Here is a 22,400-nt window from a genome sequence, read left to right as displayed (position 1 = left end):
CACATCTAAGTTTACACATGATACAAGTACATGTTTATGCACACCCTTTTGGTTCATATTTACAATGTCAACTACACATCCGACAAATATAACCACTGAATGGGATGATATACAGAGAAAGTATGGAAATTTGCCAAAATTAGAGAAGGAAGAGACAAATGAAGAGATTAATGCCCGTTTTGTGGAAATTACAGAACAAGAACTCTTGCGTGAAGCTAGACTAAAGGAATGGAAAAAAAAACTGTCATCTAATAGACCATTTACGTTCGGAACGCCCGTAGATGTAGATGCAGACAGCTTTGTAGAGCAAATAACAAATGCATCAAAGATCAACTTGAATGAAGATCAGCAAGATGACCCCTCTTATTCAGAAATCATTTCAAAGGCCGGTCATTATATACCTGTCTTACTTCTCGATGACCAAAAAGAGGCTGGCCTCTTGAAAGAAGCCTGGTATATATTGGCAAAACGTTATCCATCGATTAAATTCACAATAGGATCAGTATATAACGTTTTGAGACCAGAAAGTTCCAAAAGTATTCCTCCATCATCAATACTTCTCTATTTTGCTGGAAAATGTATTCTACAAAAGCATGCTTCTTGTGCGTTCCAAGTAGCGAGCTTTGAACTTACAAACGAAAAGGTGGAATATAGGCTCGCAAACTCGCTGGAAACTTTGATAAATAGCGTCAAAGACCACCTACCACTCGTAAAACCACGTGACGATTCGGATTCATCTTCGTCGGATTCCGATTATATGAAGTCGTCAGGAAAAGATTTGAAGACCGACTTCTTGAGCAAAATAATGAATCAATCAAACAGACAGAGTTTATCAAAGACATACACATCATGGATATTGGATAAAGCACTAGGAGATTAGTTGAGAATTTTATTCAACCTTTTAATATACCTTTCTTTGGCTTCATTTATTTTATTTTGTACTTCTTCCTCAAAGAACACATTTTTTAAGTATAATCCATGACCTGGTGCACTTGGTATATTCGGAATTTCGATTCCAGTATCTAACGCATTTTTAATATCTTTTGTATCTAATACACCAAATCCAGCCTAAGCATACTGTTTTGTACTATGGATGATACATACCAATATCAGGTGGCTTGTTATACACCTAACCATTTTGTATAAGAATCTGTTGCCCCTAATACTTATTTCTAGCCTAAATTATGTGTAAAGGTGAATAATTCAACAAAACCTTTTGATATCACCACAATCTTTAGAATCAACATCAATGCGATATATTGTGCAAATCGGATCTATTATATTATTGCGTTCGTTTCCCCTGCTGGTTCTTCTAAAAGCCTGTGAACATGATCTATCAAGGAAGCTGTTTATACCTGAAAACTGTGGGTACCTTCGAAAATATCTGCGGTTTCACGCAGTTTTTTAAGACAGAAAGGTGCCTTTAGGTTCTTATATTCTGGAAATATAAACATGTTGGAAGTAACAAACTATTTAAGAGTGTGCTTCGGAAGTGTTTGTCAGCCATTATTTGCCAATAGTATTTTCGCTCAAATATCGATGGTAACGGAGAAAGGTCGACTTTATATGTATAAAGCTTGCCAAGGTTGTGATGACGCACATGAAACTTGAAAAGGTTTTATACAAAATATTCTATAGACTAACCTCGTCTGTTGGCGATTTTATCACAGATGTCACTTTTATGTCCTTTGGTAACAAGTTATTCAGCATATCATGAACGTAGTCCAAGTCTTCGAATGGGAGATTTCTGTCGAAGGATAAATATTGACATGTAGTGTCAAGTGAATGAACACCCTTGTCTGTTCTGCTCGATGTTATAAGCGAAAAACGCCTCTCAAATTCTTCCGCACTGTATTCTTCTATACTACAATGTTTTGGGGTTTCTTTTTCTAAAGATTGATCCGTTTCATTAGATTTAGCATCAACATTTGTCGCCTGTATTTCTGTGGAATTATTCCGCTTTACTCTCTTCCTTTTCCCAAAATAACCATGTACTGTTGTCATTGCTCTTAATAATTCATTGCTAACACTGCTAATATTTGCGGGGTGATCTTTAGTGTCAATTCCATAATCCTTTAGAAACAACATTGGACCTACGAACCCGGAATAGTCCGTCCCATCATACGATACCGTCATAATCAAGTTTGTTTTTGGTATCTCCTTTACATGTTGAAGGGTATTTGAAACTATATTCTCGTTTGACATTGGAAGACTTTTGCTATATTTTGGTCTAGTTGTTAAAATCGTACCACGGTTCGCCGATATCTGGTATAAAAATCCAAAGTGAGTATTTGTACCAAATATAGCTTGTAAATGTTTGAATCTGGAGCGTTTGTTCTGTATAGCTCTGTTAAAACGGCTCACGGTCCTTCCAGAGATTGTAACACCTACACCCTTGGTTACGCTTGCGATGTATACTACAAAAAGGCACAAAATAAACTCAGGAAACATCTAATCCCAGCGAACATGGGATTTATTATCAAACTTGTTCCTGAAAATGTCTGGAAGGACGAGGGAGGGCATGACTTGGATATCTGCTCAACAGGTTGTCTGGTGGAAACATTACAAACTTATAGTTCTTATGTCTTATTTATCCTAAAAGTATCCTGTTTCTATGTCTGTACATCTGCAGACCGGAAGCTGCTTGAATATATAGCTTTTACAAATTACTCGATCCATATAACGCCGACACACAGAGCCACAATAACCATATATTAATATACTCGTAGTAAATAGCATACGTGGACTATTTCGCGTTCTGAGATATAATTCATATTCGCAGATTGCCAAGACAGTTGTTGCAGCACTCATGGACTAGATTTATAATAAAACGTGTTTATAATTCGATCGGCTATCATAAAGACCGTCAGGTGACGTCATCTCATACTCTCAAGGATGAGTGCCAGGACTTTTGTAGTCGATGGGTAACGGGTGGGGGTGGTTGTATGGTACATCACGGTGGACAGTATTTAAAAGAAAGTGGACTTGTTTTAGTTTAAATTATTCAGATATTTATCGTATTTAATTAATTTTAAATAAACTACACAGCCTAGCTGCTGACGTTTAAAGAAAATTTAAAGAATACATTTCTATCAGTAAGTTCCGTCCTTTGGCATTTTGCGCACCGCTTCTGTGTTTATCCCTTGTCTTGATTATTTTACGTTTATACTTTCCTGCTACAATTTCTTCATTTTTGTTGCATCGGGATTTAGTGCACGACATTGTCCACATCTACACCATCTGTTACGGCGGTTTTATGTTAATTATTATAGGGTAGCATGAGTTCTGCAAAGAAGGGTTCTGCTCCAGCCGCTGAGCCAGTTGCTGCTTTGGGTCCACAGAGTAAGGGTGATCATGTCTTTGGTGTAGCACATATATACGCATCATTCAACGACACCTTTATCCACGTCACCGATCTATCTGGAAGGGAAACTTTAGTCAGAGTCACTGGTTTGTTATATTTCTCGTTTATACAAAATGTATAGGTGGTATGAAGGTCAAGGCTGATCGTGATGAGTCCAGCCCATATGCGGCTATGATGGCAGCACAGGATGTGGCTGCTAGATTGAAGGAGTTGGGTATTACTGCAGTTCATGTTAAGCTTCGCGCTACTGGTGGAACAAGGTCAAAGACTCCAGGACCTGGAGCACAATCTGCCTTGAGGTTTGTATAGATAGACCTGAAATAACAATCATCATTAGGTCCTTGGCTCGTTCTGGTCTTAAAATTGGAAGAATTGAGGATGTAACTCCCATTCCAACTGATTCTACCAGAAGAAAGTGTGGTAGGAGAGGTAGAAGATTGTAGGCAGGTGTATGTACCACACATTACAATCTCTGTCATGGTCTTAACAGCTGTGATTTTTACTTTGTGAATAGCTAGCGTTTCTGTTTTATTTATATGTGTCATCTGAACATGGTTCTGTCTGAGCGCGTGACGAATCTTGTGCGGTCTGCGCTTTTGTTCATGTATGAGAAGAGACAGTTTCAAGCATGAAAAACTAGGTAATACAATAAGAACGAACTTTTACGATGAATAATTGGTCTTTAAGACGCCGTTGTTTCCATATTGTCGCTATGCACTTGTACGCAGCATAGCACTGTAGACAAGCTTCTTTAGGTTTGTCTAACATCTCCTCTGAGGATCCAGCGATCTTTGACTCCTTTGTTTTAGTTATTATAATACAATCTATCGTATATTTAAAATCTGTGTATAGTCACGATATTTGTGACCGTTGTCTATTTGTTCTCGTTCCTACACACCGTAGACAGGCTTTGCGTCAAAGATTTGCAAATCGATAAGATTTGAGCAACTTACAATTAGTTTGATGCTACTTGCTTCTTGATTTTTCTTTCATTTATCATATCACGTTCGACAAAAATAGGTTAATTCACACATTGAATGCTTTGCATTTGTATAATTTGATATTAATGAGTTCATTTGTCGCAAATATATCTCTAGTAGAGATATATACTACAATGTGCTAGTCTTCAGATTCTTTAGTGACTGTTACTATTCTTCCCTTTGATAATTTTAGGACCCTGTTCGTGCTAAAATCGTTGAATTCATCTGATATAAACGGTAAATACGGTATACGGTATACCAAGATGCAGATAGTCAACAATTAATTTGTTAGGAACCACAGGTAAGGAGATATATTCATCACCAAATATTGATTACATGCAGACATGATTTGATAAACCATACTCGTATTCCACATGTATAATTATTGACAAAGATGAACAGTCTCAGTTTTGAGGGAACTGTAAATCACAGTGGAGACAGTGCGATGGGTTCGCATAATTATGTTTCTAGGTGGAGTCATTTGAAAAAAATTCTCCACCTGTGCATACTCTGGTTTGTGATATCTTCAACATTGGTCTATTCACTTCCGGTTTCACATGCAACAAATGAGACTACTTCAACGGGTACGGTACCAATTTTTGTGCACATATTTTCCACAGTTCCCATTAGCTTTTCTATCCTAGCCAGCGCACTCTATTTACACCCTGAAAATATTCAGTATGACGCTGAGGAATATAGTCTCTTGGAGGTAAGAGTTTCTTTGTAAAATATAATTTCTTCAAGATGGGAAACCAGTTATATCCCAGTTTGAAAGAACTAACACAAATGAATCGGGAAGTGCAGGATAATCCTCCAACCGCTCCCCAGACGCCACCTTCGCACTTCCAAAGAACACCAGAGCACGCCCCGCAAGGAATACCACCGCAACATGCCCAAGGGTCTCCGCAGAAACGCCCGCAGAGGGTACCATTGCAACACTCTCAAGGAGTACCGCAGCAGCACCCTCTGGAAGTAAAGAATAGATCTGCAAAGGGATTCATGGATAAAGTGAATGATCAAATGAAATCACCCATCATTAAGAATGAACATCCGGTTGGTTTATTCAAATCATTCATCCTAATGTCTTTTTAGTTCATGCCTCATTCATCCCATACATTCAATAATGTTATTTTGAATAAACAAGGTAACTATTTGGATCTCAAGCAAAGAGATGGCTTACTATCGGCAAAGTTTAAGTTAGAGTCACCCGACCATAATGCCACGGAATTGTTAGATTACCTTTCTAACAATGTAGCTACTTGTACTGTAAGGTGGATATCAGTGTCAAAAGAACAAAGTAGAGGTCAAATGCATTTTGATTGTAAGTTTGATGTGAAGGCTGACGGCTTTAGCGGAGAGACTCCTATCGTTGTGCATATCGTTGGATTTCCAAATACCACTCAGGCTATAAACATCAGTACGAATGGCTTTTCTTTTCATAGAGAATTCAATAATATATTTTCATTAAAGCGTGATATTATGTCTGCATTGGGAAAGGATCCACTTCACAAATGCAGATTTACTAAAGTAAACGGGAAAAAATTTAAAGATGATGATAGTGCATACAAAGCTTTAACAGGGCATATAGAGAACGGTGTTCCTCAGGTTATTTTGGAGGTTGAACCCTTTATTAAAATGGATATCAACATTAAAAACCCGTTCTCCAGGACAGTAGATCACTTTATCTACAACGCAGATTATGTTACACTGAGTGAATACAAGAAACTGTTAAAAAAAGAAGTGAATGCACAACGATTCGCATCAAAAATCCTGGGTGTTGATACATTACATTTTTCATTGGTTGCCATAAATAAAAAATTTTTGAATCCACAAAAGTATAAGTTCAAGTATTTTAAAAATATGCCACTGGCAATGAATACACTTTGGACATTTTCACCATATGTACAGGTAAGGTTCCATCTTTTAGAAGCTGTAGTTTCTACTCATTTTTACCCAGTAACCGCTTTTATTAAGAATATTGTGCATGATGGTGAGGTGATTATCAAAAAGAACCGAAGGAACATGAAAACGGAATACAAGTTATATTCGTACGCAGTCCCTGGTTGTCTTGAAGAAGGAGGTGATGTATATACTTTGATTAGGCAGCAAAAGGTTTCTACACTGGATACACTACCGTTGAGTGAGTCTTGTGTTAGTAGAAATTCGCTAGAGTTGAATTTGTATTACCTAAATGATAAACCAACTATGTTTAATCTAAAGGTTGAAATATTAAATCCGGACAACAGTGTGTCACTTGTAAGGCCACTGACAGTCAACTATGTTGAAACTGCGAGATTAGCATATTTGAAGGATGCGATTATTTTGGCACTTGAGAAGGATGGCCACCTAGTCTCCAGGGATGATTTGGCATTTGTTAATATAAGAACATTTAAAGGAGAAATTCCCAATGACCAAACATTTATTGCAGATATCGCAAATATTGTTAAAGAACAAAAGTTGGGGAAAACTTCGCACATAATCCTTAAAGCATCACCTAAAATTGAGGGCATATTTACTGATTCTGGTGGGCATGTTAGAAACTTCAAGATCCATTTAAATACAACACATCCATCTACACAAGACATTGAGAATGCGTACGAGGCAGCGCTTCATAACTACAATATTCTTAGACCAGAGGAACATATACATAGCCATATTAGATTCCATCCCATGGATTCCAAGAACAGGGTTAATATGCGTATCAACATTAATAGTGATGGTAATTATTTGCCTCCTGGGACTAGAGCTGACAGAATTGCCGCGGAATCAGATTTTAGAGTGGAAATTCCTGTAAATTTTGAATATGGGAATAACAAAAGAATCAAGTTTACAGTTAAGATTCCGTATGGTGCATCAGATGAACAGCTGCAAAATATAATCTTTGATGAGCTAAGAAAGAGAGGTTACAAGGAATCGACCCAAAGATTGTATATAGCTGTTGAGGGGAACAATAACAAAGACATAGGAAAGCTGTGGGAAAATGGCCTAAATCCAAATGTATCATTGTACGCCCAACCTACAGTCCCTGTTGATGTTAATGGTATAGTTCATGATACACCTGTTCATTTTTCTGTGAACGTACATCCTCATGAATCACTTGATGAACTTGATTCTACCATATTGTTTGGAATGAATTCAAATCCTCAATTGCACAAGTGGTTTGAATCGGATCCAAGACACGCAGGTGAAATTAACACAATAATCACGGATAGTACTGGAAAGGCATATTCAGACGATGATTTGAAGGGCGGAGATTTACTCTTCAATCATACAGATAGAATTACCTTGGGTGTTTCAGATCACCCATTAGATTTGATATGGAAAGATCCCCTTACTACTAAAGAATTCACTTTTTGTTTCAGTCAAAGAGGTGATGGAACATGCCGTGGTGTTCCTCCCAGCATTTTGTCAAAATTCACTATGCAAGGAGTTGGTGACTTTTTAATGAGAATGATGAAAAAGGATGATACATATGAAAAGGTAGTCAAAAATGCAGTTAAGAATAGGGGAGATTTAACCTCAACTGTCAAACTATTGGAAATACGTACCATTGATGGAACCGTGATAAATTGTAACGAGCTTCCCCCAGATAGTACTTTTACGCTTCTTGAATATTTGTATGGCATACAGAGTAGTCATATAGGAGCCTTGGTGTTTAGTCTTATGACACGTGAAGAACACGCTAACTTGTCAGAGCATTTCACAGGCCATCACCCGCATAATGTTATATTTTCCAAATCTTCTGGAGATAACGAATCACATCTTGTTGCATCCGATGATTTGGGACCAAACGAACTGGAGAATGTTATATACAAATATTTCTCCTCGGTTCCATTTGGCTCAGACTTAAGTGACATCATGATAAATGACAAACCCTATGATGGTAGAAACATGTCAAGTCTATATAATTCGTCGAATGGTGGGAATACACCTATGCGGGTTTCATTTAAGCTAAAGGATGACCACCAAAGGCCACATGTTCCAATAATTGATTCTGTAAAGATACAACCAAAGTTTGATGAGACGATCAGGGATTACTTTGAAAGAGCAATGAATGAACCTGGTGATTATGGACTCTCTCCTTTACATTCATACAGTGTAACTTGTATAGATGAGAATGGAAAGGTAGTGTCCGTGCAAAATCTTCTTGATATTCCTATTATGAATCTTAAAATGTGCAAGTCATTACACTTCACAAAGGGACCAGCTACTGGACCAAGTGCTCCACCACATATCACTATTGCTACATCTGGTAAAAATCATGGACTATCAGAGCCACTAGAACTGAGACCAAATTCTGATGATATACGAACAATAAATTCAAAGATTCGTAATTTTCTTATAAGGGTTCCAGAAGATCATATGGGTGATGTTAATATTCTAATTAACGGACAACCAGTAAAATGCTCCTTGGAAGCATTGCGTGAGGCATATATCGTAAGGAACATAACATTAGACAAACTATTGGATCTTTGCATGAAAAAAGGACAAGAACCTGATTTATCTACGGTTACCCTAAAGTTAGAGATGTCGGAAAAGGATTTAGAAAACCCAAATGGTTCTATACTCACAAATGGTTTGGGTGGTGACAATAGTCCACCTATTGCACAGTTTACCTTGAAGAATGGGCGTTCAGATTTGGGAGTTAGTTCCTTGGTAAAAATCACACCTGGTTCGCTAAAGTCACCTCTTAAAGACTTCAATTCCAGAATAACAAATATGTTTGGATCTTCAGTTTCTAATATTCTGGGTATATTCTTGTCCATTACAAAGAATGGTAGGACTTATCCTTGCCACCTTTCTAAGAGTTTAACAAAATTAGAAGATTTTAGAAAAGTTTTATTGTTGGATATATTTAAAGCATGTGGAATTCCTGTACACATTCCAGAAAATGGCACATTTTACCATTTTAATGCACATGTGAAATTTTTTGATGAAACCAAGATACAAACGAACTCTATGGGAGCGAATGTACCAATGGATATATCTTTCAATGATGATGACAGACTGTCTTCTGTACATTATGATGAAGATCTGCATGTACCTATTGTTGATTATCTATACGACAATCCAAACATAGATTTATCTCATATGGATCATTACAAGTTAACTATAAATGGAGAAGAACCTACTCATACCATGAAAACAAAAGTTTACAATATGAAAAATTTGCCAAGTAAAATGTCTTTGCATGATATTTTCCCACATGATTCCATTACGAATGTAAATTTACAGATTAATGACATAAATGATGATAATCTATCAGGAGATTGGAAAACGGAGACGGTATCTCCTGCAGAGGATTTTAAGACAAATTTTGAAAGCTTAAAACGACAGATCATATTGAGGTTGAAGACTATGCATGGTGACCATCTTAATACAATCAATAGTTTTGTTGTTAAAGTTGGTATAAACGGTGTTAAGCATAAGTGTCAAATCGATAATCTCGCGAAGTTTGTCTCTATGTCACTTAAAGAATTTATGGCAAACTGTGTTAATATTGACAATGTTCACAATAATCCATCCATGACATTTGGAGTTTCATATAAACATCCAAATGAGAAAAAGGTATTTAATGTAAAGTGTGTTTGTGTTGATCAATCTACGGTGTCGGCAAAACACATTTTGGAGGATGATACATTACCTGAACACTTGATGAAGAGTCTCTTTTCCAAATATACAGGCCAGGTGCTGAGACAAGTACAATGGAGTGTATTTATAAATAATGTACAAGGTGATTGTCATATAGATGATATAACTAAAAAAATAAAGATGGGTGATATCATAAGAATATGCGGTGTTGATGATAGTGCATCTGATATTTACAACATTACATTCCTTGATTCGGATGCCGATGATATAGGATTATACAACATGAATATGAGCTTTACGAACCACGGAAAGGATGATGTAAAAAGTGGAAGGATTCCTACAAATAGACACAGTGACGAACAGATAACTATAGAGTCTCCAATCCATATTACTATGCCCAAAGACTATTCTGGACCAAAAGTTACTACAAATCCTCATGATAGCTTGAATGACTACGTCAGAAATGTGATATTTCAGGAAGATAAGCAAAATCCAGGAAAGCCAGTAAATATAAAAATGTACGCAAATAACCACTTGTACGATATGAATGATATCCCAACCAAGATATTCAATTCTCCTACTTCTCACCTAAACGGGAAAGTATCATTAATTGTGGATGAAGATCCAAACGGGGACTTACAAGGAACAGTTACAACTCTACACTTTCCGCAAATATCAAAACCACTTTTGGAATATCTGACCATGATAAAGAAAAAGGATCCAAGTTGGCAGAATAAAACAATATTCCTGGTAAATAAGGATAGTATGATCAAGGAGGGTCATATTCCCAATGACTTACTCCTAAAACCTGTATCTGAACTAGACAGTCTTGGGTATTCCATCTCTATTTCTAATGACGATGTTCCAATAAAGAAAGAAGAATCCATATTTGTGAATTTCATATCAAAGGATGGTGTAAATAGTTCAACAAGTTTAAGTGACTTACAGGAATCGCTACATGCCTTATTTGAAAAGATTCCGGGAGGAGTCGTGGATATGGATAAAGTAGGTAATGCCAAGTTTAGAATAATTATAGATGGGTTTAACGTAAACTGTCCAATAGATAACATTAACATGTTGTCGGGTTCAATATCATTGCAAAACTTACTGAATGTTTGCGGAGTTACTGATCTGGATCATTCCCACAGTGTTACTATTTATTTTGATGCACCGATATCCAAAGATAAAAAATCACATGACATAAAATTTAACGTTAATTTAGATGATAAGCAAGGAGAATCACGAAGTGTTAACTATGGTTCAGAGTTTACTCTAAACAAGAATTCTACAGATTTCTTGAAAAAGAAGGATGGACATGTTTTTGTTGATGTACAATCTGATGACGGTTATGATGAATTTATAGAGGTTGATAGTCAAAAATTCCTCGCCCTTTTGAGTGGTCATCCAGATGTAACAAGTATGTTGCTAAAGCTGGGTATAGCGCAGGAGCATTTGGGTGGATTACACTCGTTAAATCTCATATTATCCACTCTGACAAAGGCTTTGCAGGGCCACCAAAAATTTTCTGTGAACAATGATACAAATATTCCTTTCAAGATCAATGAACCAATATCGCAATCTCCCTATATGCAGAAGTTTAGGGACGCTCTGCTAAAAGATAAGAACGTAAATCTAACGGTCGTTGCTGAATTAGCCAATGGAGTTGTAGAAACATTTGATTTACCTAATAAAGAATTCATACATGCGCTGAATGGGAATCTCACATTTAGGGATTTAGCTCTTTGGGGTTTATCTGCGGAAGATGCAGATATGATAAAACAATTGAGATTTAACACAAGTGAACCAATTTCACTGGATGATGAGAAAAAGAGTCAAAGTACAAAAAAAGGTAATGAAAGCAAGAAAAGTAAAGAAAAAGCACCATCTATGACAAAGGAATCATTGTTAACCAGCTTAAAGGTATTTCAAGAAGCGGCGAATGATCCACAAAAGAGCATTACATTATCGGTAAAAATAAATGACGGGAAGACATATGAAATTATAGTAAGAAACTCAACAATAAAGAACGCTATGGAAAACAATGCGAAAATGGCCGATTTGCTATCAAATTATATGCCAAAAGATGATATAGAACAGGTCAATTCTATATCTGTAAATTTACAGGAGCAGACTTCAACATTTTATGTACCACTAAAAAAACATAAACCTATCGCTATGCCAATAATGGCATCTGATGAACCTAAGCAGTGTATGATACAAGAATTTAAAAATCCTTGGAATCCATCCGAATCTCTATGGAAAAACTACACTATCAAAGAGGCGGCAGATGCCTACGCAGACTACTATAAAATAGATAAGAAAGTTAAAGGTTTATACTTATTGCGGAAGGAGGATCATAATAATATGTCAGCAAAGATACTGTTTGATGAGGTACAAAAGCCTTCCGAGAAGAGTCTTGATCGCAATGTAGGTGAATATATAAGTAAAGGATATACACTCTTTATACGGTACAAAGATACTGGCGAATTAGCCCCGTAACCGTGTTATACCGAACAATTCAACAGTCACAATATATTTAAATAATAATCACTTTTATCTTATTCAGGTAAAATATAATATTAAATGTGTGTTTGGTAGCCACGTGTCGGGGTGTCTATATCCTGGTTCCCCTCAATTTATACATTTATATTTGATATAGAGTCAAAATGTATATTAAAAGAATGTTGTTTTATCATATGAATCCTTGTTAACAATGATTACACTGGCTATTTTATCGTCTGCGTTTTCATCAACTATATCATGTATATATGGAGTAAATTACTATGCTTTCGGCGTATGTCTATTTTATGTTATTTTAAAGGTTATAGAGCGTTCGTTTTCTGAAACGTCTATCTATTATAACTCGTCTTTCTTACCTAAACAGTTCAAACATACTTACTCCCTTGTACTTGATCTCGATGAGACGCTTATCCGATCAGTTAGAACGAGGGTACGTTAAAAATGCTCAATTTTAGTTTACAATGACCTTTAGCCTAATAGATCTGTGCCCACAATTCCTGTAAAGATTAACGATAAGATCGCCCACTTCGTTGTTTTCAAAAGACCGCATTTAGACACATTTTTAATGGAGGTTAGTGGGAGATACAGTAATATTACATATCGTTAGATGAGGAAGATCTATGAAATTGTTATTTACACCGCGAGTTGTCAGCAGTATGCGGAAGCAATATTACATCACACATGTATTAATCATTTGGTTGATCGCAAACTATATCGTAACGATTGTATTATAAATGATTATGGAGAATTTGTCAAGGATTTGAGAAAAGTCCGTAATGATACTTCTAAAGTAATTTTGATTGATAATTCATTGGCTGCTGGATCCATTTTTCCAGGTTGGTATCTACATGTACTTAACTTAAACACGCAGAAAACTTTATTCCTATCGATAGTTGGTTTGGAGGTTCGTATGATACAGCCTTGTTGGACATCATGCCTCTTTTATCGGCATTACGTAATGTAAAGGATGTTAGGTTGATAATAAATTTGAGATGTATGGAATCAAAGGTATTTTTCTATGTATATTCACACTTGACACAGAATGAGGAGATTCGAGATCAAAATACTACGCATAACACTTTGAAGCAAAAATCACAGTCTGGTCCCTCTCATTCAGTTCCGCCTACATACAGATATAATCCTAACATTAATTTTTCTGATGGCACAGAAATGAACTGGCATAGAATTGGCGAGAGGTTGAACACAAAGCTCAAGCAGATTGCGGATTCTCTTGGGTATCAGGATCATCCAAATGCTTCGCATACTGGGAGATCGTTTATTCACTAAAATTTCAGTTGTGTAATTGAAAACACTTTAATTTTTCAGTAAAAGTTTACTTATATTTTATGCAAGAATGAATAAGGGAATTATCGAAGATAAGATAAGATTGGCGCTATCGCCATCATTTTTGAATATTGTAGATAAATCCGGGGGTTGTGGCGCGGCTTTTGATGCTGTTATCGTTTCAACTCTATTCGAAAATAAGAAACTGATAGAAAGACAGAGATTGGTCAATGCATCTATTGCAGAGGAGATGGCAAAGATACACGCCTTCACTATGAAGTGCCATACACCAAAGGAATGGGAAGACAAGAACAAAAATTTGAATAAAATCGAGTAAATATCGTAGAACGAATAGTTAATGTCGTTTAGATTTCCGAGCGATATATTTTGCTAGCTAGGTGAATGTCTATATTGTAGACAGTTTCAATTGCGCATAGCTTAATGTAGAAAGTAATTTTATGTACATGATTTGCAGATACAACACGTTTTTGGCACACTGGGTCTGGATAGTATAATGAACGCGTAGATATGAGTTTAAAAACCCCTGGTTCAGAGTTCCTTTGAAACTACAGGACTTTTCCTACATTTGAACGAAAAAATTAAGACGACGAGCCGTTTATTCATCAAGAACATTAAAATCATCTGTTGCACATGGTGTGCATCATTTGTGTTACCCATGACTTCAAAATTCCCACTTGCTCATTAGATGTGTAAGTTTATAAAAATTAATTCTTGACAAAACAATAGATAATTCGTCTTGGAAAATCTACAGATCACAAGGGTATGCTTTAAGGATTCGACCGGTGGCCATCTCTAGGTAACGAATATGTTTCACAAAAATTCCATTTTATGAGCTTATTTCCCCATTAGACACTTGTAAATGTGTTTTATGTTTGGTGTGTACATAAACTTCCATATATATGCCACAATGTGATTACACATTGACACAATTGCTGTAGGTACTAATTTGTTGAGAAGAATCATTGATGTATTATAAAATTGCACTCTAATTTTGGGTGTGAACACATTTTTATTAGGTAAATATATAGCAATGGATGTGAATTATAAGTCGTATTTTCGTTGGGAGGATATAAAACCCTTTTGCACTGATCCAAGCCTACTGACGCTGGAGGCTCTGTTTATATTGCTGACATTATGCAATGTGTACGTTGTACATACATTGTTTGTCACAGTACTTCCAGCTCCATTGTTTATAACATGGTGGCAACTCACCCAAGGCTTATGGACAGCTTGGGTTTTGGGTGATTTTGGTGCAGCATTTCCCAAATTGGCATATTTTCCACCAATTGCCATTGAATATAGGTTGCTAAGGGATTTGTTTTTGCCTACAATATCTTATGTATCTATGTTATCATCGGCAAATGTGTTATTGTCAAAGGCACCAACAACAGCAGCCTTTCCTATTTTGGCAGCCGGAGCTGTGGCAGCTCATCATGCAGCAAGGTTTGTAGCTTGTGGAGAGGAGTATATGCCAATGAGATGGAAAGCAATTGGATTTTTGCTTCTTGCATTTGTATTGGGATCAACTGACCCTAAAATTGCTCCGGGAAGTGTAATTACTGCAGCTTGCGTTTACGCCTTTTTGGCTGCTATATTCCGTGCTGGTTGCATGGAAAGGGCACTTCATATTGTTAATGGAAAGGGTAATTCATTACACAACCATCAACATCTCCTTGGTTCTATTTTGCTCCCAATTGCAATCATTTTTGGTGGAGAAATCAAGGTTTTGACTGAAAGTTTGCCCTTTGATTTGATAAATCCTAGAACATGGCAAGTTTGGGGTTGTTTTTTCACCGTTGGTGCACTACCTTTCGTTAAGAATGTTGTTTCTAATAGGCTAATTAGACAGACTGGTCAAGCTCCATGGCGTTGTTTAGAGTTAATTTCAGTTGCTTTGCTCTTTGTAATAGGTTCTGTACAACAATCTCCATCATGGCAGGCTATATTGGCCACATGTTTCGTGTTAGTTGGTCGTCTTTTGGGAGCTTTTGATGTTATAAAGAATCTGCAATCCGATGATGATCCTATAGATTTATATACTCAGGCGAGCAGACCATTCCTTGTGCACGGTGAAAGCAGTTTGGAAGGCAGTGCTCGCAGTGAATCTGAAGCATAACTCTTTTAAATCATCGTATAAATATTTTTATGCATATAGTACAATTTATTTATGTTTTGTTTTGTAATTTTACATCTTCTGGAACGATGCTGAGCTCCGCTTCTAGCACGATGTCTGCGAACAGTTCCTTTTGTGGTCCTTTGTAGCTATTGTTCGACAGCTGATTTCGCAATCTACAATGACAGAGCCATGATCGAAGATAGTCGGGGGGGAGTAGGTTGCTGCGCATATATCCTATGAAATATTCCGACCAATTTATTTCATTAAGTTGCCTCTTGTTTTCTGTTTGCTCCGATAATACAATTCCCAGTGATTTATCTACAAGATGTTGCAGATTTTTTAGAGCTTCTTCCAACATTTCGTAGCATGCAGCCTCTACACTTTGACAGTTGTCTGATACCACATTTTTAACAGTTTCTATATCAGATAGGACTTTCATTAGCTCTTTTCTCCTTTTATCTATGATATAGTTTGAGGTCGTCTTAAGGTCAAGTACAGCGGATTCGTATGCAATGTTGATGGGTATAAATGTCGTTTCTCCTATATAATCTTGTGTATTCTTGACTCAAAATACCATCTGATGTGTTGTTATGAATATGATTCGAAGTACAGAGCTGACAGATTGGAACGTTACAAACGATACAATACAAGTGATATGATTTGGAACGATGGATTTTACACTTTGTTTGTGCTCTCGGCATCTATTGTGATATTGATTTGTAAATTCGGTAATACCTCATTAAGTGGCATCCTAATGTGTCGAGAAACTACCTTATTTTGTGAATGTATGCGAGTATCGCATTTTGTACACATCCTGTTTTTATTTACTTTAGTTCATGTAACATACCTAGCAGCATCAGAAGAACAATAGATCGTAGCCACATCATTTTGACAATTATCACATAGTGGTAAAGCATAAGATTCTTCAGCGCTAGGATTGCATTCAAATTGTATCAAGTACTTTGGAAGTATCTGTATCGAACTGTTATAATTAGTAAACTAGTACCTGAGAAGAATCATATATTATATATTCGTGTTTAAAGGCATTTTTTGGAAGTACACCCTTAGTATAAGAATGATCTCCAACCAAATGGGTTGGATTTTTGATACCACTTTCCACCGTATTAGATACAGTTATTGTATCAAACTTTTCTGATTCAGAATTTGATAAAAAATATGAATCATATTCTGCTGGCATGGATACTCTTGATCGTTGTGCCTCGAGTACATTTGGAACTTTTATGGATTTGCCAACAGCTACAATTACATCTCCATAATAAGAACCAGACTTACCAACGTCACATATAAAATATTCAAAAACTTTTTTATCACCATGTATGCTTGAAAACGTTGTTTCAGATATTGTAGCACTCTTTGGTGGAACGATCTTGCCACTATTATCTAGTGTGCCTGCATTAAGAGTATACTAGGAAAAAAATTTACCGATATTGTTAGCTAGCAAGTCTCCTCCATTTCCGTCAGTATTCAATAATGGAAACCCAGGAAGACTGTTAAATTTAGATTTATAAATTAACGAATTACCTCAAATTTCCGATTGTTACGATAAAGCCATTTGCACCAATTTCAAAACCTCTTGTGCAGACATTCTGCACAGAATTGTAGCGGTCTAATGCAGAAGAGTCGATAAAACTTTCCAAAACAAGTGTATTCTGAAACAAAATGGAGATTGCGTAATACAGACAACTGAGACAGCTACGTCTTATGGATAATTGGATACCTTGGAGCGGCGATTGAACATAGAGAGGGGTTCAGCCTTTGTTATATTCCATGCTTGCAATAATCTAACTCTTGAAGAACGGCAGCGTAATTGAAGAGCAAACTCTATTGAGTCCCATTCATCACTGTCTCTGATAACAGGGTTCTCCATGCTATAAGTCCGGATCTGAACACTTATTTATTCATTTCTTTTGAATAAAATGTGATGTGTGCCATTTTATATCTATTTTTATTGGGGAGTTTGTGATAGGATGCCTACCTATAACCTGCAACACAAATGATGTAATATATAATCACTTATATTGTTTGTAAGAGTAAAAAAACTCTTATTTGATGCACACATATATTTATGATGTGTTTAAAAACGAATTTTATAACTTAGGGCCATGTAAATAATATTTGCGCCAACGCTTTGAGCCATTTCCTTTGTATACCCGTATGAAATGACAAGACATAGCAAAAATAATACGTCAAGTTCCATTTTTACATACCATGAAAGGAAGAAGATCAAAGATTTCAACTCACTCAAGCAACGGCTGGGCTCTTCATCTATGCGCAAATTTGAACAATGTTGGTTGTGTTTGTCATTTGCGATCAAACCGGTTACAACACCACTTGGGTACATATTTTGTCGAGAATGTATCATAACGAACCTATCAAAACAATTAGAAGATAACAAAAAGAAAATTAGACGATGGGAATTAGATATAGAACAACATAAAGCAACGTTGAAAGAGAAAGAAAAGCTGGAATTCGAGGAGAGAAAACGTAAATTTCTTGACGATAATCTATATGGATCTGTATTGGATAAAAGAATAAAAACAACAGGACCCAGTAACACATTTAAAGAAGACAATAAAGAGGTAGCTAATAGCTTTTGGACCGGATCTAATCCAGGATCAAAGCCACAGAAAAAGGAAGAAGACGCAGACAATATATTACTTCCTAGGCCGAAAAACATACTCACATGTCCCATAAGTGGTAAGCCGCTGAAGGTTAAAGATCTCGTAGACCTAAACCCTGAAAGCATTAGGGGTTCCGAGGAGAATAATTCCACTGTTTGGATTTGCTCCGTATCAAAAAAACCTATATCGCACAATTTGGCCTGTGTTATCAAGAAATCTGGTAAGATAGTACTGAAAAAGTTCCTGGGTGGAGGAGAAGATTCTGAAAGGGATTTGTATGTTCCCTTAATACCCGGAGGCACAGGATTTTCATCGCACAACAGCGTAGAAGCAACAAAGTTTAGACCATCTATGCAGTGATTAATCGCAGAACAAATACAAAATTCGCGTTTGATGCACGTTTAAATGATATTACGATCTGTCTCTTATACATATGTGTATGTAGGAACATCAAAGCTTCTTGATGTACCCATGAGATTTACTTGATAGGTTATATCTAGCATGATTGTAGTACATATTACATCGTTGCCAAGAGCTTACGGACGCGTTGTCAGGGAATGCGGTGAGTAACCGAGTATTCAATACCGTAGCAAGAGAGGTTTGTGGAGCATTTAAATAAACAACCCAGGTATTAACAGATGTATTTAGTGATAGACAGATGGGCCTAGATTGATTAGATTGCCAAGTGGAACTCAAGTATGTCGTGACATTGCCCCAACTAAACCAACTTGGGCAAATGGTTGAGTTTATCGGTTTTGCAACCTCCAAAAGTTCAAATGTGAAGTAACTACATGTATATGTGATGCGTAATATCCATAACAATTGGTATTTGTTTTAGTAATTCTTCTGTCGTAACCTTTACACAACTCTATACGTGATTTTGGGTGTTTTTGTGTTTGGATTTAGCTACTCCCTTATAGCACTGCGAGGAATTTATTATTAACCCACATTCCAGCTAGCTCTATCAAAAATTTCGTTTCATTCTTGTTGAGAAATTTCTGCCATAACTGTCTTGAATGGGTCTGTTCCTACTATTTTAAGGCTTGCTCACCGCACATCTAAAGGATATATTTACTATAGTATTAGGTTTTTAGACTATTTGATATTTAAATCTCGGAACGGTTAGCAGAGCTGAACAACATTCAGTGTTTTTGAGTTAATGGGCGTATACTGACTTTTCTCGGTGTTTGACCTTGAATTGTCATTTCCTGTTATACCCAAGGTAGAAGGTTTTGGTTTTTACTTTTTGAACGTTTCTAGATCGGCTATGTATAATTGAGACTCAACAGATCATTGAACAAATTGGGCGCGTTAAAATGATTTCTGCGCCTAATGGATCAGAGCAAGAAATGGTAGAAGGGGATGTACAGTTACCTGTCCCCTCTCCAGTTGTGAAACAAACAGGATTAATACCCTTAGAATCTGTTAATCGCAATGATGAGCGTGTTAAAAGTGAACATTTCAACTCGAGCATGAATGACATGTCTATAGACTTGAACAAATTGGACAATTTTATTCCATCTAATTTAAAGTTCGATCATAATATACAAGCCCAGTCTTTGATTCACTCCCAGCAACAGATAATGCATCAGCAAAATCAACATTTGAATATGATTAATCAAAATCAAAATGTCCCAATGGGCATGCCCGGATATGGAGTGTATCAGCAGGGAGTGCCAGATTTTGGTATGCTTAGTCGCTCTGTAGGCCACGGGTCAAAGGATTTGCAAGTGCCGTTGCAGCCCGAACATTTTCCTCAACAGTCCTTAATTTCTCAGCTGAGCAATCATACAATTCCTCATTTGTCTACATTTATGCCTCAAGTATCTATTCATTCAAGTGTCGATGTTAAAGAAGAGGCTGGACCGGAAATACCATTTTTAGAATATTCTGGTGGTGTGGTCTACGACAACGGTGCGTTGTCTCAAGGGGGGAGATGGTTAACGTTTTGGCAACACCGAAGTAGATTGTGGAGGAAGGCATTTTCGGTAGCCTTGTACGGTTATGAGGGTGCAAAAGAACTTGCCGAGTCGTTTTGGATAAGCAAAATGCGTGCAATCCAGCTATATAACAGGACCAAACAACACAAATTATTACTACCCGATTCGTCAAGAAGAAGGACGGAACAACGATCCAGTAGGACCAAAGTTAAGAGAATCCAACTATCTCCTCAATTAAAATATCAAACATCAGTAGATATCGCAAATACAACAGAGAAGGCGAATGTAGCCAATGATGATGCAGATGTTTTTTGGGAAGAAGAAACTCAGAGTTGGTGTTTTGAGAAGATAAATAAGGAGTCGAATGAGTTAGAAGTTGCACGACTTTCTACGGAAGATGCGGATAAAAATGAAATGAGATCGGAAGCTATAAAACAGAAGAATGCTTACTACCAGGATCTACTTAAAGAATACGGAGAGTCCAGATATCCTGGTCTTACATATGAAAGAACGAGGTGTTGTTGGAGAGTCGCCCATTTAGTTCCGTCAAAGGGAATAAAAAGGAACAAGTATTTCAACATATCAAGATATGGGTACAAGCTTGCAAAGGAACTTGCTGTACAATATAAGGAGACAGTGGACCAATTGCAGGGTGAAGAACCTACAAATTGGAACGGAGAGATTTTCCCGTCACAAGAATTTATGAATGACCCACTTACTCTTCACTTTCATCACATTCTAAACTCCTTCAGGTCCCGTGAGACCAAGTACAAGCCGGATTCGATTATAGGATTCTCACAAGTGGTAAACAGTGTCATGGATGGCGATTATTATGATACTTCGTACTAAAATTTTATCTTTTATCTATATGGGTTAGGTATGTAGCAACCTTGCACTTGTTTGCATTCCATGAATCTTCGTGACTTAGGTCTGTCCTTTGGGCATGGACTCAACAGTGAGTAGATCTGAGTGTAGCGAATTCTCGTTTAAATATTAATGCTTGTCACGTGTTTAATCCTTGAACTCACTATTGGCTGACCGATGGCGCAAACAAGGAATTTTGTCGACTATGTGGAAAGGGAATGTAATTTCGTACAAAACCCATTCGTACGTAATTTATACGTTCAAATAACAATATTTAGCTGGTTTATTCCGAAGAAGTTGATCTAGTTGAACGGAATGACCCTCAGAGCGTTGGAAGAAAAGCAACAGACAGACGATTACACAAAAGTGTCAATTATAAAGAAGATATAACAAATGAGTTACGGGAGTTTAAAGCTAAAAATCCCACTCAACATACCATATTTGTACAAAATAAAAAATACCACTTGGGAGAAAGGAGTGTTTTTGAAAGACTAACAGACCCAAAGTACTACACTGGAATACACCGTCAACGATTCGATGAAAATGGGAATGGCAGAGGTTTGGCAGGGAGAGAAAATATATACCTGTTTGATGGGAATACTGAATCATATAGCAGAGTTCACGAGGTATATTCCTCAGTTTTACGAAAACCTAAAACCACACTAACACCCGGAATTCTGGGTACTCAAAAGTTTGGAGTTCAGATAGCTACTCCAAAGCTTATGTGGATATATCGCAACGGGGACAAATTTCACAATGGAATCCCCTTTTATGTTCGCCCATTTATCAAGAATATGGATACGCTTTTCTATGAAATCTCAAAGGTTAGTACAATTATAGCAAATCCCTTGTTTAGGAACTAACTTTGATAGCAGGACCTATTCGCAGAATTTACGATCAAAATTTGAAGCGTATTCGTGACATTAACGAGATTATTGATGGAGCAAAATACTTGTGTACATCAGGTATTTTATATCAATACAATAATATTCACATAGGTGAACCTCCAACTTCCAAAGATCGTCTGGAAAAATTCATGAGTGAATGGGTAATTCAACGAATTTATAGCTAATTTTA

At 36.7% G+C, this 22,400-nt stretch overlaps 10 protein-coding genes across 10 annotated transcripts, besides 1 other annotated feature; 8 read left to right on the top strand and 2 right to left on the bottom strand.

The window, feature by feature from the left end:
- Positions 1-24: 24 nt before the first annotated feature.
- On the top strand, positions 25-880 carry BEWA_005430 (hypothetical protein; the record flags this gene model as incomplete). The annotated part of the gene is made up of 1 exon (XM_004830744.1): positions 25-880. The coding sequence occupies exon 1, from the start codon at positions 65-67 to the stop codon at positions 878-880; it is 816 nt and encodes a 271-aa protein (XP_004830801.1). The 5' UTR covers positions 25-64.
- Positions 877-2,451, bottom strand: BEWA_005420 (tRNA-pseudouridine synthase I, putative; the record flags this gene model as incomplete). The annotated part of the gene is made up of 6 exons (XM_004830743.1): positions 877-1,068; positions 1,105-1,177; positions 1,214-1,320; positions 1,356-1,438; positions 1,471-1,606; positions 1,645-2,451. 6 exons carry the CDS (start codon positions 2,449-2,451, stop codon positions 877-879), a joined length of 1,398 nt encoding a protein of 465 aa, XP_004830800.1.
- A 509-nt stretch (positions 2,452-2,960) lies between these two features.
- BEWA_005410 (40S ribosomal protein S14, putative) lies at positions 2,961-3,866 on the top strand. Its single transcript, XM_004830742.1, has 3 exons — positions 2,961-3,450; positions 3,486-3,663; positions 3,702-3,866. Exons 1-3 carry the CDS (start codon positions 3,279-3,281, stop codon positions 3,805-3,807), a joined length of 456 nt encoding a protein of 151 aa, XP_004830799.1. The 5' UTR covers positions 2,961-3,278; the 3' UTR covers positions 3,808-3,866.
- Positions 3,019-3,040: a sequence feature (AT_rich).
- Positions 3,867-5,088: 1,222 nt separating the features above from the next.
- BEWA_005400 (hypothetical protein) lies at positions 5,089-12,435 on the top strand (the record flags this gene model as incomplete). Its single annotated transcript, XM_004830741.1, has 2 exons — positions 5,089-5,397; positions 5,437-12,435. The coding sequence occupies 2 exons, from the start codon at positions 5,089-5,091 to the stop codon at positions 12,433-12,435; spliced, it is 7,308 nt and encodes a 2,435-aa protein (XP_004830798.1).
- A 134-nt stretch (positions 12,436-12,569) lies between these two features.
- On the top strand, positions 12,570-14,077 carry BEWA_005390 (hypothetical protein; the record flags this gene model as incomplete). The annotated part of the gene is made up of 6 exons (XM_004830740.1): positions 12,570-12,886; positions 12,929-13,027; positions 13,064-13,292; positions 13,328-13,464; positions 13,498-13,730; positions 13,783-14,077. Exons 1-6 carry the CDS (start codon positions 12,650-12,652, stop codon positions 14,075-14,077), a joined length of 1,230 nt encoding a protein of 409 aa, XP_004830797.1. The 5' UTR covers positions 12,570-12,649.
- A 381-nt stretch (positions 14,078-14,458) lies between these two features.
- Positions 14,459-15,877, top strand: BEWA_005380 (hypothetical protein; the record flags this gene model as incomplete). Its single annotated transcript, XM_004830739.1, has 2 exons — positions 14,459-14,557; positions 14,700-15,877. Exon 2 carries the CDS (start codon positions 14,792-14,794, stop codon positions 15,875-15,877), a length of 1,086 nt encoding a protein of 361 aa, XP_004830796.1. The 5' UTR covers positions 14,459-14,557; positions 14,700-14,791.
- Positions 15,878-15,926: 49 nt separating this feature from the next.
- Positions 15,927-17,765, bottom strand: BEWA_005370 (B-box zinc finger domain-containing protein; the record flags this gene model as incomplete). The annotated part of the gene is made up of 9 exons (XM_004830738.1): positions 15,927-16,417; positions 16,443-16,578; positions 16,613-16,691; positions 16,725-16,849; positions 16,884-17,134; positions 17,171-17,287; positions 17,321-17,385; positions 17,420-17,547; positions 17,616-17,765. 9 exons carry the CDS (start codon positions 17,763-17,765, stop codon positions 15,927-15,929), a joined length of 1,542 nt encoding a protein of 513 aa, XP_004830795.1.
- A 292-nt stretch (positions 17,766-18,057) lies between these two features.
- BEWA_005360 (hypothetical protein) lies at positions 18,058-18,879 on the top strand (the record flags this gene model as incomplete). The annotated part of the gene is made up of 1 exon (XM_004830737.1): positions 18,058-18,879. One exon carries the CDS (start codon positions 18,058-18,060, stop codon positions 18,877-18,879), a length of 822 nt encoding a protein of 273 aa, XP_004830794.1.
- A 956-nt stretch (positions 18,880-19,835) lies between these two features.
- BEWA_005350 (hypothetical protein) lies at positions 19,836-21,308 on the top strand (the record flags this gene model as incomplete). The annotated part of the gene is made up of 1 exon (XM_004830736.1): positions 19,836-21,308. One exon carries the CDS (start codon positions 19,836-19,838, stop codon positions 21,306-21,308), a length of 1,473 nt encoding a protein of 490 aa, XP_004830793.1.
- Positions 21,309-21,500: 192 nt separating this feature from the next.
- On the top strand, positions 21,501-22,395 carry BEWA_005340 (hypothetical protein; the record flags this gene model as incomplete). The annotated part of the gene is made up of 4 exons (XM_004830735.1): positions 21,501-21,566; positions 21,602-22,147; positions 22,180-22,288; positions 22,322-22,395. The coding sequence occupies 4 exons, from the start codon at positions 21,501-21,503 to the stop codon at positions 22,393-22,395; spliced, it is 795 nt and encodes a 264-aa protein (XP_004830792.1).
- Positions 22,396-22,400: the final 5 nt, after the last annotated feature.

The sequence above is a fragment of the Theileria equi genome, chromosome 3, assembly GCF_000342415.1.
Source record: "Theileria equi strain WA chromosome 3, complete sequence".
NCBI classification, from domain to species: domain Eukaryota; phylum Apicomplexa; class Aconoidasida; order Piroplasmida; family Theileriidae; genus Theileria; species Theileria equi.
This window is presented reverse-complemented; position numbering and strand designations above follow the sequence as displayed.

Bases quoted from the DNA above. Each gene is read 5' to 3' on its own strand.
- BEWA_005410 (XM_004830742.1), top strand. From the start codon at position 3,279: ATGAGTTCTGCAAAGAAGGGTTCTGCTCCAGCCGCTGAGCCAGTTGCT. The intron at 3,451-3,485 runs GTTTGTTATATT...CAAAATGTATAG, and splicing joins AACTTTAGTCAGAGTCACTG to GTGGTATGAAGGTCAAGGCT. The intron at 3,664-3,701 runs GTTTGTATAGAT...AATCATCATTAG, and splicing joins GGAGCACAATCTGCCTTGAG to GTCCTTGGCTCGTTCTGGTC.